Source organism: Mya arenaria, chromosome 13 (genome assembly GCF_026914265.1).
Source record: "Mya arenaria isolate MELC-2E11 chromosome 13, ASM2691426v1".
NCBI classification, from domain to species: Eukaryota; Metazoa; Mollusca; class Bivalvia; order Myida; family Myidae; genus Mya; species Mya arenaria.
Window position 1 is genome coordinate 13,831,150 of NC_069134.1, and position 18,648 is coordinate 13,849,797.

The 18,648-nt window shown below is 34.1% G+C and overlaps 2 protein-coding genes and 1 long non-coding RNA gene across 6 annotated transcripts in view; 2 read left to right on the forward strand and 1 right to left on the reverse strand.

Annotated features, from left to right (window-relative positions):
• LOC128213488 (nuclear transcription factor Y subunit gamma-like) lies at positions 1-13,440 on the reverse strand. 4 transcript variants are annotated; one of them, XM_052919227.1, is made up of 12 exons: positions 13,356-13,440; positions 12,571-12,695; positions 12,281-12,352; positions 11,837-11,950; positions 11,404-11,499; positions 10,971-11,142; positions 10,186-10,236; positions 9,788-9,846; positions 8,046-8,123; positions 5,842-5,910; positions 1,724-1,879; positions 1-1,031 (listed from the first exon to the last, which is right to left on the reverse strand). In XM_052919227.1, the coding sequence occupies exons 2-12, from the start codon at positions 12,673-12,675 to the stop codon at positions 951-953; spliced, it is 1,053 nt and encodes a 350-aa protein (XP_052775187.1). In that variant the 5' UTR covers positions 12,676-12,695; positions 13,356-13,440; the 3' UTR covers positions 1-950. The 4 variants fall into 4 exon arrangements, with proteins under 4 accessions (XP_052775187.1, XP_052775186.1, XP_052775188.1 ...); XM_052919226.1 differs by lacking the exon at positions 13,356-13,440 and adding an exon at positions 13,001-13,148; XM_052919228.1 differs by lacking the exon at positions 13,356-13,440 and adding an exon at positions 12,884-13,020.
• Positions 2,156-5,673, forward strand: LOC128213490 (uncharacterized). The gene is made up of 3 exons (XR_008257743.1): positions 2,156-2,476; positions 3,173-3,210; positions 4,867-5,673. It is a non-coding gene; the product is annotated as an uncharacterized LOC128213490 (long non-coding RNA).
• The window catches only part of LOC128213489 (mediator of RNA polymerase II transcription subunit 8-like), a 16,361-nt gene continuing 11,082 nt past the window's right edge, over positions 13,370-18,648 (forward strand). The window contains exons 1-3 of the mRNA XM_052919231.1: positions 13,370-13,497; positions 17,333-17,451; positions 18,468-18,612. Coding sequence (XP_052775191.1) covers positions 13,492-13,497; positions 17,333-17,451; positions 18,468-18,612 — 270 coding nt within the window. The 5' untranslated portion in view covers positions 13,370-13,491. The remainder of the gene's footprint in view (positions 13,498-17,332; positions 17,452-18,467; positions 18,613-18,648) is intronic.

Sequence of the window (18,648 nt, forward strand, 5' to 3'; positions counted from 1 at the left end):
TTCATTTAATTTCAATTTTAATAAAAAGCAATAAAATCATGCAATAACAGAGACCACCAAGTTAAAAACTTGATTCAGAACTTGAAAATTCAAGGATTCAGTATGCAAAAAAATATACAAGAGTATTTCCTTCTCATTTACTTGTTAGAATGTTTATCATAGTCTTTTAAGTTAACTATACACTATGAACACCCTTTAGTCAATTGCAAAGGGATAAAAATTTGCATTATTCATGTTAAACATTAGAATCTTCTCTTCAGTTAAGTTTGTTTATTCCAATCTGCACTAGCAGATATCCTAGCAAAAAGCCCCGTTGTCCATTTCACTAACAATTTACAATGTAAGGGAGGTAACTCTAATATTTCCATTTGACTGTCAATTGTCAAGAAATCTACAATGTGGGCAACAATGTCATAAACTTGTATGGGTTTCTGAGCTTAATAGAATTATATAAATTTTACATCAGGATGAAATAGTGATAATAAACACTTTTTATATTACAAATATTCCTTGTATCTGTACAATGAAACTAGATTTTATACAAGTATAAAATAATGACGCAACTGCTGGTAGACAATGGGTAATTATACCATAAAGATGAAACATTCATATAACATACAAATTACAAATAAGAATCGAAACAAGTCATTTACAACTTGCCTTACAATGTTAACAATCAAACAATAAATGTACAATTCACATACACGCTCAACCATTAAACAGTATATAAGGCCAGCAAAGATTGATGTCCATGCTGATAGCAGCAATAGTCTAGTAAGTGTAATTAAATATGCTCTGTCAGAAATTTCATTTTAATAAAAACATCGATGAGAGATCTGGTGTGCAAATACATGCACATATATACATTAAGATGTACAAAGTTTAATGTCAGTATGTACACAATAAATAGAGAGTACTTTCTGATACTAAAGAGACTGGTTTCCTTAGTTTCAGCTGTCTGGTTGTTCCCCATCCTGCTGTAAAAACACCTGTTGGCCCGACCCCTGTAGCTGCTGAACTTGAAATGCACCCTGAAATAGAAAGTCATTCAATAAAACAATGATAGTACGCCTGGGGTGGGTTATATAAAACAATAACAATCTTTATCTGTTATGACATTTAAACCTGTTCTTTAATTTATATAAATACTGTTAAGATTGACTGTGAATAAAGCTATTTGCTGATATGGCAATCAACAAAATTCATACTAAACTAAAAGGTAATAACCACATAAAACTAGAATTTGAATATTCCTTCAATTTATATTCTGGCCAGTCAATGATTTTTACGAAGTGAGAATATACATTTTCTGGGTAGAGCGTTGAACACTGGTTGTGAATTATAATAGAATCTTTTTCTGGGGTAGATATAAGTACTTTCTTGAGAGGTGAAGAGAATATGCTCAAACCTATAACCACCTTGCATAAGAGATGGTACCTATACCGCTTGACCACTAAAGCTTGACGAAGTCCCCTGCAGAGGCTTAAACCTATAACCAGCTTGGATAAGCGGTGTCGACATATACTATTTGACTACTCAATCATCACAAAATCCAATTGCCATGCTTAAACCCATAACCACCTTGGATTAGAGTTGTCGACCTATACTTTTTGACTGGTGGGGCTTAAATTCACAAACACTTTGAGAAACAGGAGTCACTTTAACTACTTCATCACTTAAATAAACTATGTACATTTCCTATATGACCGCCTTGTGACCATACCTGTCCAGCAAATAATTGAGTGGCATCACCCTGGGTGACTATAGACTGCGATGTGGTTGGCTGTGAGGCAGAGGTCTGGATGATGATTGGCTGGTTTGAAGTTTTACCCTGCAGCTGCATCTGGATAACCTGTAGCTGTTGCGGTGTCAATTGGATCTAAAACACAGGCAATATTTACTTTTAGGGTATTGTAGTCTGACTGAGAATTGATTGAAGTAGTAGAAGTAGTACAAGTGTAGTTGAGTACATGTAACCATACTTGACAGATTTGATCGCCAATGAAATCTGTAACAACCAGACACAGAGATCAAGAGATTAAGTTTGAAGACTCTACAACAGTATTACAAGTTATTGAGGGCTGTTCCAGGAAAAAAGGCCTGGGGGGGTCGGAACGAAACCGAATTAAAATTCAGTGGGTGGGGGGTGCAACTAGTGTTGAAATTGTCTTGTAGGTGGGTAAATTTCAAATTCCAATTCCGTTGTTTGGGGGGCAAATTCGTATTTTAATTGTGTTGTTGGTGGGTCTTTTCTTCGTAAGAGCCCAAAAATGAGGTATAAATTTGTTTTAAAATGACATTTTATGCGTACTTTGCGCGATCGAAAACGGCATTTTGGTACGAAATAAACGAGTCCGAATGCTATTCTCACGACGCGGCTATTCTTACGGTAACACCATGGAGGCTATGAGTGTTTCAGACGTGCGCCAGTTTTTGATGGAGCGTAACCTAAGCTCGCTAACCACGACCTTTGAAGGTATACAGATACAATCATGTCACGTTGCCGCAAAAGTAAATGGCAAATATATATATCACCGCATTTTCTGTACAAATGTTGACCAAGTTATGATTATGGCTATTTTTAGACAATCATTACGTCATCAAAAGGGAAGATGGCCGCATACGTATAGGCGGGGAAAATGTAAACAAACGGGACAGCAAAAACAAAGTCACTAATTACGCTTCAAAAACATGATTTTTTCATATCAGTTTCATTTTAACATGGGTAAGACGCGTTACTTTGTATATTTATCGAGCTTTTGTGATAAATTACAGTTAGTGAATCGGTTCCGGCACTGAATCTATTCCGGGACACTTAATCACAAATATAAACAAACAAGTGAAAAATGATGCATAACAACATAAATACTTTATTTTCAATAAATCATAACCCAAAAATCTTCAAGTTAAACAATTTTCGTTTGTACAATAAATAATGTGATTAAGTGTACCGGAATAGATTCAGTGTCGGAACCAATTCACTAACTGTATATTAATTTAAGAGGACAGCATTAGTTAAGTTCTGATAACCGAGATCCCAAACCTCCCATAACTAAGGTAAAGGTCACTTGTGTCAAAAACCATCCAACATTTACTACTTGTTGGTTATTCTGATAGCTTAAAAGGCGGCTGCTATATAGTGCTGAAATATTTACCGTTTACTTCTTTACAGCTCTGACACTTACATGTAGAAGAAAATTAGTCTGACAGGTAATAACTGTGTTGTACCCTAGATTAGAAATGGTGATGGAATGCTTTTAAACCTGTTTTTTTTCTGTCTTTCAGTGGTGATGGAATGCTTTTTAACCTGCTTTTTTTCTGTCATTCAGTATCTTTAGTTCTTTTTTCTGTTCAAAGATGTATTAACTCAAAAGTATTGGTATAGATTTTTTTCAACTTGGACCTAGGTGCATGAACTTGGCAATCAATTCAGAGTTCTCACATGTAAATCATACCATCACACTCGTAATTAACTTCTTAGATCCCTCTTTGCACATCAATCACTTACTGACTTAAGTTACTGTATATAATTTATACTATACTGCACTGTCATGACTGCATTTTCTGTTAACAAGTTTGTCTACAGCCACACTCTTTAAACTTAGAAAGCATTTTTAATGAATCTGGAATTGTTTGAGAGAGATGTGTCTGTTTTTTTAGAAGTTTCTGTTAAAGTTGCCTGAATGCATTTGACCGGACCAAAAATATGTTTTACTAGACCAAAAATACCATTTTGTGCTACCTTGATATGAAGTTTTTCGTGTATGCATGAGCGCTGCATTAACATTTGATTCATTTTCTATATGGTACCATGTATTATTTTTTCTATACTGCCAGACAAAGCTACTCTAAGCCAGAGAGTCAAAAATTAAATTGGGCTTGGGCGTGTTGATTTTATCTTTTGGAATATACATGTAACTGCATTAGCACAATGTTTATGCTAATCTTACCATGCTTATTGCAAAATAGATAAAGAAGTGCTTTACCAAATATTTACTTTTAGAAAGACGCACAAAGAAAAATTCTGATCTCATTTTAAGTTTAATGACCTTTCATAGGCCTGGACTTTGCCTTATGCCAGGTTGTCTCTGTGAAGAGGGATAGACTTGGCTGCCTAGTCAAGATTTCTAACAACTGTCACACAATAGAATTCAATCACAATCTTTAAAATTTGCAGACGCTGCTGCTCAAGTTTAAGTTGAAATCTGGCTCCGGCTAGTAATGAGTAGTAATAAATCTGACAGAAGTTGCATATCCAAGACAAGAATGAAAATTTATACTGTGTTGAATTGCATAATTATTAACCTGCTGCATAAGAGCTTAGTGTTAAGGTATGACAGAGATGAAACCAATATAATGAAAATGAATATCAGCGTTCTAAGGTTCATGCTTGATACGGAAGTCTAGTAATACAAATTGGTATTTTGCCCTTTAATAAAAAATACAAAAATCCAGAGAGTTTCATTGTACATAAACCACCACTTAGTACATACAGCATTTTGTTGAAGGAATTACCCACTTGCATGAAGCCCGAGACAAGTAAAACTTCTGGTGTAATAGTCAATTTAAGTTTCTCTTGTCTGTCAAAAGGGCAAGTGAAAAATATGAGAAAAATCCTTTTAAAACATTTTACCTGATCAAAATTTTTGCACAAGATGCATCTTCCGGTATTTTACAAATTATATTGCATTATTCATGCAAGTCAAAATTGATTCGAGCGAGTACAAATCCCAAGTTGTCTGTCCAAATAGGCAAGTACATGTACAATAATGTTATATTGTGAAGTCTCATATCCAACATTAAGGCACAATTGCCCAACCATTTTCTAGAGAACATTAATCAATTCATGTATTTATCTCATTTCAGAAAATCTGATTGATGGCGAAGCATTGCTTTCTGTGATGGAAGATCACATTTTGTTGAAGGAATTAATACCTGAAGTGGGGTTGAGAGCAAAACTGAGGCGTAAAATAAAAAAGAAGACTTGAGAGTTTTACTGAATGACATGAACAAATACTAATTTCAATTGTGTTGTAGGGTGGTGTTGAGTTTAATCTAAATGTGGTGCTGGTGGGTCTATTACCTATTTTAATTCTGTTGGTGGGGGGTGTAAAAGCAGTTAAAATTGTGTTGGTGGTGCCCCATTTTTGGACTGTCGTTCTTGCCCCCCCAGGCCTTTTTTCCTGGAACAGCCCTGATCAGAAACAGTGTTTAAAACTGTTTTTGAAATTTAAGCCTGCTCTCAGTTCCAAATCAAACGTCAGCACATAAAAGGCTGAGACACAATTTTAAAACGTCATTTGCGACATGATGAACGTGTGCATACAAACTGGAGCGTTTTTCTAAATAAAGTGTAATCAAATGACTTTTAATTCCAATTTAAAGCATATAATACAAAGAAAAATTGTTTGTTTCAGTCTAAGATAGCAATATATTTCAAATTGTGAATACCAAACGTGAATATTTCACTCATGACAACGTCACTCATGAAATATATATTTTGGTGCTCACTCGGTGAAATATATTGGGATTTTAAACTAAAACAAACAAGTATCCTCCATGTGTCTGCCATGCTTCCAGGTGACATTATAAAGCCAACTACTGCTTTTACTGTGATTGACTTGTCCAAAAATCTAAAACATACAAATATTTAAATCAAACAACTTCTCAGTCCCCCCCCCCCCCACCCCCCTAGTCTTTAGAAACAAATCAGTGCTCAAGGGGTTTACTCCTTAGTACCTAAAAAGACTTTCCTTGATTTACACGACAAGTAAATAGAGTTTAAATTCAGTAATATAAAACTGCAAATGCCCCAAAGATTTATCTGTATAATGTACTTACTGGCACATTCTCTATCTGTCCGGATGGGTTGATCACCTGCTGGAACACTTGAGGCTGCTGCACCTGCACCTATAAGGTATAGATACTCATTATTGTGTCATCATCACTAAACCAAAAACTTAGTCTGCTGAGAGTTGCACTCAGTAATTTTCCGTTTAACAAGAGAATTAGTAGAATAGAGGAGCTCATTTTGAATTATAGGTGCCCTGTAATTTAAGTATAGTAATAATCATGTTCACAGTGGCTTGATGATAGGGGTGTAAACAAATAATGCAGGGAACTGGTGCTTTTAAATCATAGCACTCATCCCAGCCTAAAATCATAAGACAAAATGGTCCATCCAACTAAATTCAATTCATAAAAAGGAAATCATGGAAAACAAATAATGCAGGGAACTGGTGCTTTAAATCATAGCACTCATCCCAGCCTAAAATCATAAAACAAAATGGTCCATCCAACAAAATTCTATTCATAAAAAGGAAATCATGGAAAACAAATAATGCAGGGAACTGGTGCTTTTAAATCATAGCACTCATCCCAGCCTAAAATCATAAGACAAAACCCTCTAACCACCAGGACAGAGAAATGGTAAGCTTCTTCTTTGGAAAAGGGACCATAACTCAGACAAACATTGGTGGATTGTTACCAAAGTCGAACTAGACCTATATTTTATTGTGTTTAACATGATTAACATGTGTATTTTATATAAATCCATTCATGTCCACACACCATGTTTTGGAAAGTTTTGAGATAAGAATATGAATATGCATTCCAGAAAATAACGTAATCCGTCAATCATTTTTAGAAGTTTGTGCACAGACATGTTAGCTGAAAAATTGGAGGTTTGTAAACAAAGTCAAACTTTGTTCAACATGTGTACCAAATATGTTTTAAATCTGTTAACGCATTCATGAGTAATTGTCCAGACACTATATTTTTGGTAAACTCTAAGTTAAAAAGGGGCCATAACTCCTTAAAAGAAATAACAGCTTGTTACCAAAGTAAAATTTTACCTGTATGTTACAGTTTTAAAGATGTGTAACAAAAATTATTTAAATCCTTCAATTATTTCATGAGTAATTGTCTGGATACTGTTTTTTTTGTGTAAAACCTAATTTGAAAAGGAGCAATTAATTTGTCCCTAAATCAGTAGTTTGTAATCAAAGTCAACCTTGACCTGTATTTCATAGTGTTAAACATGTGTACCAAATATATTTGAAATTCATCAACCCTTTCATGAGTTATTACTCGGACACCTTACTTTTTGAAATCCTAAATTGAAAAGTGGCCATAAATCCTTCAAAACTTAGTGAGATGTAACCAAAGTCGAATTTGACCTGTATTTTATGGTTTTAATCATGTGTACCAAAAAAACCTTTATTTAATGGTTTAAAACCATCTTACTTCTCACTTTCATCAGTAATAGTTCGGACAAGACTGACTGGCCAACAGTCTCACTCCTTAATAACTCCTTCAAACTTTGTTTGATGCGGGAATAAATATACCTTATACTAAAATATTTTATATGTGCAGAATGTTTGCCAATTGAAAATCTAAACAAAGAACCAATTCATGTTAAATTTTATAACTTCTTATTTAGTTATCATATTACAAAAATACCTATCTCATAGATGCAATGACACAATATCTTAATGATGGCACCATTATCTGTGTCAATGTAAAAAGTGTAAGACAAAAAATAGTTCAATATGTATTTCATCATGAACCCAGGCAGTCATTTACCCCAACATTACATTAGAGGATGGCTTCCCACTCAAACTTCTCGCTAATACAGACAGCCAAAAACGGGATCCAAGGATCAATACAGTATGTGATATGTGCTACTATTTGAGTTCTGTTCCAGTCCTTTGGTCGCTTTGTCATTAGAACCAATATCTTTTTAATTGGCCAAATGAAGTGCCAATGATGCTATGTATAAAGCAGCAGACCTATAGAAAGGAGTGAAGTGTTTAACAAATCTGTCTGTGATAAGCTGAATATAAAGGATATATAAGAATGTAATTTAAAATGAATAATTTCAACCATTTTTTGAAATTAGATAAACAAATAATATACAGTGTTTCAATTGACCACATTCAATCACTGCTTGAAATTCCTCACACTCAATGTTGATTTTCAGGCACTGTTCAAATGTTTGCCTTTGATAATTTCTGTACACCATAACATGTGTTGTTTCACCTTACCTGCTGGACCTGTTGTGGTTGTTGTACTTGTTGTTGTTGTACCTGTGGGGGCTGGATGGTGATCACCTGAGACTGGCTCTGAAAATCATGCAACTATTAAGTCAACTAAGTTATATCAAATGTTAAAACATAGGAAATACATTTTACTTGTGAGAGCTATACTAAAAAATATATCATGGTCTGCAGTCTAGATTGGTAGTAATGCCAAGTGTAAAATAACTGACAAGACCTATATCTGCTTATTGCAGTTCAAAAATAATACAAACATTAAATTTGCGCCAGTTTATTTTTGGATTTCTAGATCAAAGTGAACATCTTTTTTATACTTTATCATTGATCGTAAAGCAATCATCATTCAGTAATTGATTAGTTCAATTTAAGTCTAGTTCTATAAATATTAAACTCTGGGTTGCATTGTTTTGGGGCACAAAGGGAAAAAGATTCTTTTTCAAAGTTGGATTTTTTCTCTCTCAAAATGGCAAAGAATGGGTTAGCAGGTTGGACTATCATACATGCCATATCCCCCAGAATTTCGACCCATCCCCCGGTCTCCCGGAGGGGGATGAATATCCCCCGGAATTAAAAAAAAAGTGTTTAAAATTATGCAAATTTATCACAAGGTTTGATTATATAAGCCTGTTTACAGTTATAATGCCCTTCCTGTCCTGAAGCTTAATTGGATTTTCAAATGATGATGTGTTTTAACAACACCTATTTGGTGACACTTAATTAATCAGCAGGGCAAATTTCATGCATTGTTTTGATTGAAACTGACAGAATTTGCGTAGAAATGTCAATTAGACTGGTCAGATAAAAGGTTGATTTTCATTGGTTTAAATGATAAACTAATATTTTTATCCAAACAGAGAGGATGTAACAAATTAAAGAGTTCTTCAAAACATGTGTCATTGTCATCAAAAGGATTAATTATTTAAAGGGGACAGTAAAGAAAAGGATTAAAATAACTTATAGACAATGCTGTTCTCTGTTATGCCTCACTTACATGTTTACCGGTACATACATAACATTGACCTTCATCGCTAATATCGGAAAATAACAGAATTTCAGAAGAGAAACTGAAAGTCGGATGAAATGACTAGTATATTATGGTGGTGATGTTGTTGTTTTTTGATGAATGCCTAAAGGAGATATGTTTATGAACATAAAAACAAAAAATGCATTTGCTTTTGATCAAAAGCAAACAAATCTGACTATTTGGGAATTGAAATGAAAATATTGACAATGCATTCCATTCTCTCTATTAGTCCGAAAGTCATCATTTATGATAGGCAGCAGATTTTGTATCCAATTTTAGAGGAAGGTAAGCCCATTAAATTGTCTCTGAAACATATTTTTCTATGAGGTATTGTTTTTTGGAAGTGAGTGCTTTTATTATGCAATATGGTTGTGCCTCCTAAAGCTATAGTTGAACTGCTGGAAAGGGGTAAACAAGGTGAATTAGCATGTGCGCCATAGCGCTACATGGCGATGATGTGACCCAAATCCCCTTGAATTCTGGACGAAATCCCCTTTCAAAAATATGGCAATTTGTTATTTTCTTACTTGTGTCTTAAAATACTTTGTTACATTTCGCCAACTTAGACCTGCTAAAAATCCCCCTGAATACTACAAAATTCCCCTGAATTTTCAGCCTTTCAGAACAAATCCCCCTGAATGGTCTCCAGAAAATATGGCATGTATGGACTATTGAGAAATAAAACTATTTCCACTAAAAGACTTACTGTTGCGACAGGGGCATTTTGCTGAGCCACCTGAAAAGGCTGCTGTAAAATCTGCCCACCTGAAATGGAGACAGATCCATTTAAAACATTGCAGCATTTGTTCTACATGTAGTAGAAATGTATAGTGTAGCAAGGAAGCAAAATGGTAACTTCTGTATTTTTCAAGAAATATCACATTACAAAAACCTGATTTGAACATACAAAGCAGAATGCAAGACACAAGCATAAGTGATGTCCTAACCTCAAATGAATTGTTGATGGACATTTGAATGCAAATAAATAGACCTAAAAGTCAAAAGGCCCCAAATATAATAAAAGCATTAAGCAAATATAGAGAGTCAAATAAGGCATACTACTATTACCATCATTCAACCTCTTGCAGGCTACAGTAAACTAACCTTGCAGCTGGATCTGCCCTACTTGGTTAGTCTGGACCTGTTGAGCTCCACCTAGAATGCAGTATGCAGGCATAGGATAGAAAGCAAAGCGTGCGTACAATCAGGCTTCTTAACAATGATTTTACAGAATTACATATATCAAAGTTAGCTCACATTGCTGGGTAGGCTGGGTTTTTTCATCATTGCATATCTAAATGGTTAAATAATACACTCGAAAAAAAATCTGAATATTGATATTAAGTCCAATAAATTTAAGGCAAGTTTATACTATTGCGATGAATAATTCGAACATTTAGCTATATACATGCACAGTACTTTGTTTTGCAATAGTTGACAGTCGCTTAGCAGAAGAATGAATTCAAGCCAGTTAAGGCTTAGACAGAGGTTTTGATTACAATATATAAGCAACGAGAGTTTCACGCAGAATAAGCAGAAAAGGTTACAATAATAATATTGATATTAATATTAATATTCATTTGAGACTGTGAGTTTCATAGCACAGCTATTCGCAACACTCCAACACCTAAACCTGTTCTATAGCTATGTCCATTTGATTTTAAATGTCAAGTCAATTATCATGGCCTTGCCATCCTTTTGTAAAAGGTCTCCAGAGGCAGGTTTGTGACAACAGCCATGGGAATAGTATAGGGATTGAGGGGCTGGCTGTGCCATTGCCCGAGATACAAGTGTAACAACCACCTACCTGTTAGCTATTGCTGGAGGCTGGCTGTGCCATGGTCTGAGATATCACCCCTATAATGGGTAGGAGTGTAACAACCACCTACCTGCTAGCTGTAATTGAGGGGTGGTTCCCGCTGCAGACTGGGCCAGAGCCTGTGTGACTGGCTGTGCTGAGGCTTGTGATGTGGCCCCCTGCTGATTCTGTTGTGCCTGCTGTTGGGCTAGCTGTAGGTAGTACTGGATCTGCTCTGGGAGTACAGATGTCCGGGCCTCATCCTGCATGAATAATTATATTACTTGCTCAAAGCAAACATTAATATTCCTCAACTCTACGACATTCACAATATTGTCATGCACTTAGTGGCATGTATCTTTACATGATTCAATCACTGCCAGACTCATAATTTGAGCAGTCTACTTTGTCTACATTTAAGAAGATTCATGATTCAAAAATAATCTTAATAAATTCACTGTAGAAGTAACCATCAAGTCAAGAAGTAAAATACCACATTACTTTTTGGTGGTGGTCAGTCATACCTGTCTCTTTGCTGGCTTGATGTCCTCTCTTGGCACAATGTCAATGAGAAAATCAAACTGGTCAAACTTGGTGATGGCCATGGCTATGTCATTCCTCTGGAACAGTTACACCACCATTATTCACGTTGGCCAAGATACAATAATTTAAGTAGTCTATGTTTTCAGACATATATTGAAAACATGTTCATGACTAAAGAGCAAACTAAATCATAGTAAATGTAAACAAGGCATATAATTTTAAACCATTTGAAAATAGCAAATTCCATCTCACATGTACATTAAAAAAATAAATTTTGATTGTCCTCACCATGCATTAATTTTAGTCTTTAGTAATTTCATGGTATGGAATATTATATTTAAGCAATCAAAAACACACCCAATTAGAATATGTACATGAAACTTTTGTATTTAATTACCATAATCCTCCACCTACCTGCAGTGTTCTACGTTTGTTGTCTTCAGTATGCAGCCAGGCCCGTAATGACAACTCACTGATGAAGATCTCACACGCCTTGGCAAACAGCACTGGGGCTTCAGCACTGATCATCTAGGAACAATTGTCAATATCAAATATGATACAAAATCAATCAAAACGAACAGGTTAGGTTACTGGACATTGTTTCAAAAAATTGTAAGCATGTTTTTTTAGAAAAAGGTAATCTTTTTAACCATAATTCAATACTTTTATTTTGAAAAATCTTAAACATGTGTTTCTTTTAATATGACTTGGAAATCACCTTTTGGTTTTATGAATTCGACCCCAGAGGCCCAATACAGATTAGCCTCTAAGCACATGAAAAACTTGGTAAAACTCCCCTTCTTTATAGACATAAATTATACTTCTTCCTTTTGAACTAGGTTTTATGCGGGCAATTACCTTAACATCTTCATCCAACTTCATGATCTTTTTTATTCTCGCAAGAGGTAAAACCTGAGTCCTGAAGTGGTCCTAAAAGAACAAAAAGAATATATGTCATGTGATTATTGAAATTATTTACCTGCCAATATCTGTAATTTCATTTAAAATACAATAAATGTTAGAAAAACTATTTTCAAATATTTACATATTTCTTTATCAATAGGTCATTTTAAAAAATCAAAAATTTCTACGAAGAATTGGATGAATGCTTCAAAAGATTCTGTGCTTGGAGTTTATTTAGTAATTACCATTTTTAAGTTTCTTATCTCATTTGTAACATTCGGCCAAAATGAGTTCAGGAGATGTGTCGACTCGGTGTTCAATGCACCCGTCATTTGATTATTTTCTGCCATCTTGTTAAAGTAGTTTTCTCCTGTAAAATAAATTTTATAACACACATTGATCAATAGGTGGTATGCATACATCAGTAGACATTTTATTTGGAATACAAATTCAAAACCAAACAGCTATATAACTTTAAGACTTTGTTAAATTTTTAACTGATGTTATTTGTAATTTTAATGAAATACATCTCAGAGTGATAAAGTTGAATTTATGTACCAGATCAGACAACTAGAGTACTTCCTTATTATTAATTGAGTTGACTAATGGTAAAGCTCAGTAAAATGGTCAAAATACAACTTGTTTTACTGTTATAGGAATAACAAATCAATTTACATGACGTCATTAAAATGGAGGCAAGCAGGAAGAATTTTCAAAGACTGTTATTGTTAGCAGTTCTTTCTATTTAAAAATGTGTAGACAGTCAGCAGTATGACTGTCACAACATAATTTACGTTTAGTTTACAACTACTTTAATTGCCGTCTCTCGAATGGCTGGAACACAGAGAAATGGACCAATAAATTGGTCAGAAATGATGCCCAATCAAGTCAATCAGTTTACATCGTTCCGCCAATGAAATTATTTCGGCAGAAAGAACCCGTGACACCATCAATGAAACTAGAAATAAGTCAATAGCAACTGATCGTTGTAAAGACATGAAACCAACAAGTATTTTTTATACAAAAGTACCTCAATGAATGTTGTTCAAGTCCCGGAATTCTGGAGAGAAAATATTAATGGCGGCTAAAAATTGACCTACTTTTGCAAAATTAACGCATGCGTAGTCGACTTGATCAGTATTTTGACGTTTCCGGTGAAAACAAAGATGCAGGTTAATGCAGATTTTTTCAATAAATTCTACTTATTGCTGACCTTTTTTATCTAAATGAACTAACAGATTGACATTCTACCTAAATAACGTTATGTATTGGGTTGAGCTTCTTTTTTTATAGAAAGTAATCATCTAATTCTAACTTTTCGTACTCTACATACTCGTTCCAAATTATTCGCCACCTATGAAATTGAACCTCGGAGGAACAGTGGGCCCGGTGTGTGGCTCCAACCCCAACCGCCCATCACGGTGTTCAGATGTTTGGGTTAGGAGCCACACACCGGGCCCACCTTACCACTCTAACCAACTGAGCTAACTTGGTGGCTGGTTCCTACCCACACACACTAATCCCCCCATTTAACTTTCTATGCCTACACTGTACGGGAGCGAGACAAGTCGGCCCCTTACCAAATCGGCCCCTAAGACGTTTCGGCCCTGCCATTTGTCCCCTTAATTAAATTGACTCGAGATGTTTCGGCCCCTCACTGATTTTCAACAGAGACATTTCGGCCCCGTATTTTATTTTTTATTATGAATATAAAGAAAAAATATAATTAGTCAAATTTTATTTCAAAAGAAGTTGTAAATGAGATCTATAAATGCACAAATATTCATGAAATACATTGATAAGATTGATAATAAGAAATCATTAAAGCCTAAATTTAAACCCTTATTTTTAATATAAAATGTTACAAAATGTAAGAATGTATTTTATGACTGTAAAATATTAATTGACCAATAAAGACTTCAAAGAAAATTTGTCTTTGAACAATGCATTCTTTGCAAGGCAAAATGTTGGTGTTAAGGGTGTGAAAAAGACATTCAAAGACGTGTGAATGAATAAATGTCTTTAATTTGTTAATGTTATTTACAGTCGCTTAAATAAGATTTGAGTAATATAAACAACGTCTCAATTCAAGTATATATGAGCCGCATCGTGCGATTTTGGGCCTTCGGGCATAATTATTATAAATGAAATAATCATGAATAAAAAGTGCCATATATTGTGAATTTTTCTATGTTTATCAATTTCTTCCAAACTTCTTTCTTTTAAAGATTTGTCATTGGTGCATCATTTTCTCGATGATTTATGACCATTGGCTTACTCATGTTTCCATAGCAACCATGGATTTCGTCCCGACATATTTTGACTGCATTAATAATTTGTGTTTAAAACGGCCAAATGTACTAAAAATACAAAAATGATTTAGCATTTTTATCTTAATGTATGTTCTTAAAAGATTCTGTGTTAAGAAAATCATTTAAATTATAAGCTAGTAGTAATATTGATACGTTAATTTTGCACGCCATTTGAATAATGTGCTTTCGTAACGACGTCATGTGAATGACGTCAAATTTAGTATTCAAAATGCGCAATACATGGTCTCACTAATAAACAGGTATCTTATTCAATTTAAATGATATCATCATGAAATTTTCAGAATTTCTTCCTGAAATATCATTTAATTCAAATACCTTAAAACATAATATTAAATAGCAAATATATGTCCGAAGGCCCAAAATCGCGCGATGCGGCTCATATATTAAATCGTTTCTAAAGACAGGTACCATTTCTTTTAAACGTTTTGCTGTGCTACTCTTAATTTATCATGTATTGAAAGATCTATATTAGCGGGGTTCTTTCTTGGGTTTTATTTTACCATTATAAATAATAATAACGCTTATTTCAATATTTGTATTGCATTCAATACATTTTAAAGTTTGACACTGTGCCTAGAATTAAAAAAAAAATGTAGTTTAGTTAAAAGAAGTAGGTACCCTTTTAATTTTAAATATAAAAATGCAAACATAATAATGACGTTGCTGTGTACTTTTTGTCATTTTTTTGGTGACCTGAGGGTAGACGAATAAACTTGTAAGCTTGTAAAGTGTCACAAATTCCAACGCCTGACACCTGTGTGGAATGTTACAATTCGCCATAAGACTGTCTGTCTCGAAAAAAAGTAACATCTTATAACTATCAGATTTCGTTTTTTCATTAATTATTATCCATCTTAAAAGGCATCTCCATAGAAGATTACTTCGAAGCGAGGAAAGAGTTTTTGGTAAATGTTGGTGCCATCTACAGCGGGCGATAGGTGCTTGATACAGTTTTAGACAGTGGACTTGATATTAAACACATATCATTATACCTCTTGTAAATATTAGCAACATGCTTTTGTATAATTATTAATATTTAAAGATTATTTCAAGATTGTTTGAAGTTTGAAGATTGATTTTTTTAACTTGATTTAGTTTTATAAAAAAAACTCGCATGAATAAATGTCTTTGTGTAATCTATTTTTTATGCATATATATAGCTTTATGTGAATAATTGAAATTTCATGGTTTTTTTTAATTTAGAAATAAAAAAAACATATTAAAAAATACGGGCTGAAACGTCTCCGTAATGAGAGGCCGAAACATCTACAGGATGGGGCCGATTTGGTAAGGGGTTGAAAAGGTAACCGTTTTAAATAGGGGCCGATTTGGTAAGGGGCTGATTTGTCTGGTAGCCCACTGTACACTGTTTAAATTATTATGTTTAAAAATAACACCGGTACAGTTCAAACATAGTTGCTTGATACAGCTTGGCTTGAACACATTTTTTATATTTCCCTGTCATGCAAAATGGTTTCAGTTACATATTGATGATACTTGTCTTCACTGACAATATCTAAACAAATTAAAAAATTTAAACATTTAACATAAAAATAAAACTTTTTTTGTAGGCCACCCCTGCAGTTTACCACCACCAGCATTAGTTAACTTGGAGGAAAGGTGCCTCTGGTGTGGGGCACATGACAATTATTATCTAGGTTAATATAATTATGTTTTTGTGTGTTTGAAAATAATTTACACTGTTCACGAAATTGAAATGGAATTTGAAACCTAAACTATACTAGATGTTTATGGGCTGAGAGTTGTTGCATGACAGGGAAATATAAAAATGTGTTCAAGCCAAGCTGTATCATGTTTGAACTGTACCAGTGTTATTTTTAAACATAAGTACTATATTTTACATGGTAGACAACACCAGTAAATTTAGTATTGGAAAAATGCACATGACAAAAACTTCAAAAGATGTATGTGTATGGCCTTATGGTTATAAATGATCAAACAAAGTCAAATTGACGGTAAATGTCTATCAAACTTGTGTCAACACAATACAAGTACCTTTATTTTCAGGACATTTAAGCAGCAATAATATTATGCCTAAAGTAAACGGGCACCACACTTTGCATTCACAAAACATGACATCACCATCTAAGTGTGTTATGTTGTAAGATGCAGATTTGAAAAACAACAACAACAGCTATGAAGGTTCAAACAAAAGAAAACTGCCTGTTTTGAAATGCCTGATTGTCAGAAATGGCTGGCTAGTCTTTTCCTTACCTAATATTAAACCTGAAGTAAATAGTTTAATCTGGCCTGAGTGACATAAAATTCTAAGATGGGTCACATCTATGACTGATGGTTGTCAACTCTAACTGTAGATAATGCATGTTCCTAGTGATAATGATTTAAAGGAACTGGCATAGACAAATATTAATCAACATTGTCTGCATTATCTTTTAATTTTCAACAGAGAGAAATCATGGCCTTGTTGAATATTTGAATTTGTTTGCACCATCATGACTTTTAATTGAAAATATTGAACAATAAAAATTATAACTTTTATGCTTGTTTTGCTTATTTTTTGTAATTGAAACCTTATGTTTCTTGCTTCTTTTGTAAAAAAAATCAACATATTTAACAGTTTTGGAGAATAAAATGGTTTCAGGTACATATTGATGATACTTGTGTTCACTGACAATATCTAAACAAATTGCAGAAAGAAGAAGAACAGCAGAGAATAGCGCTGGACAACCTGATTCAACGTGTCACAGAGTTGAAGAACTCTGTGGGTGCTCTCATATTTAAGCTGGAACATGAATATGAGACATTGAAATGGTAAATACTACATTTTCTTCTCCATTTAAGTGTCCAAGTACATAATTTTATAGGCCATTATAAGATGATGTATTAGCTGGGGGCTGCAACAGTATAAACCAGTAAACAGTTTCCTGTCAGACTGCAGATTTTGTCCCCCAATTCAATTTTCCTTATTACAGTATATCACAATACATTTTTTTTCTTCATCTATTTATCACTACCATTTGTTCGACCATGAATAAGCAGTTTTTGATAATATGGCAATATTTTGTAACATGACTTCATATTTAAAGGGGCTGTTCTCTGTATGATGAAATAGCGAAAAAAAGAAAATTGTCGAAACTGACATAAACTTGGTATCGATGTGTACACTGTATTGAAACTTAATATCTGAAGTACCACATAGTTTACAATTAATTTGTTTTTCGCAGTTTTTTCGTATATTTCCATTAAAAAAGATTACTAGGTATGTCTACCTAGTACAATTCATTCCTTAAGCGAGATTTGCTAGTTGATGTTATCACGTGATTTTACCAAGTTAGGTATATAGCTTAAATATTCCAACCCTTTTGGGTAAGCCTTGGTAGCACAGTGGATACAACACTGGTCTGCAATTTTGGCGACGCCAGTTCGAGCCCGGTTTCCGACTCGATATTTTTTTACATTTTGGTATTTTTTTTACAATTATGATATCAAGAGTAAAAAAATTTCGTAAATATTTGTCCTGAGATTCATAACAGAAAAAAACTTATTTTGGTGCTAGTCTGGTGTACAGTCCCTTTAAAGTACTGCATAGCAGACTCTGTATACTGTAATATATATATTTCAAAGCAGACACAGCATATTTTATATATTGCAATACAGGTGATATTGTTATATCTCCTGACCTATTACCGGAACCCAGTCTTTAGTCCTGACCCCAATATTTGAAGGTCACATTGAGAATGTTTTGTTACATTTATTAAATTCATGGTAACTAAACCTTCAAATATAGCTTGTGCTATTCTGATCACTGTGATATTGACTATTTCCAGGCCGTCAGTGTTGGACAACTACTCGCTGCTGTCGAGTCAACTCCAGTCTCTGGGCAAGCTTCTCAAGGGGGACAAGATGCCGCAGCTGAAGAATAAAATCCTCCTCCCCATTTTCATATCTCCTGAGCCAGATGAAAGCCTTGCTGTACGGTTCTAGCCAATTAAGTTTGGCCTGAAACTT

Excerpts from the sequence above, each read along its gene's own strand:
- LOC128213488 (XM_052919227.1), bottom strand. The coding sequence starts at position 12,675 with ATGGCAGAAAATAATCAAATGACGGGTGCATTGAACACCGAGTCGACA. Across the intron at positions 12,353-12,570 it reads AGATAAGAAACTTAAAAATG|GACCACTTCAGGACTCAGGT; the intron begins GTAATTACTAAA and ends TTGTTCTTTTAG. Across the intron at positions 11,143-11,403 it reads TCAAGCCAGCAAAGAGACAG|GATGAGGCCCGGACATCTGT; the intron begins GTATGACTGACC and ends TTATTCATGCAG.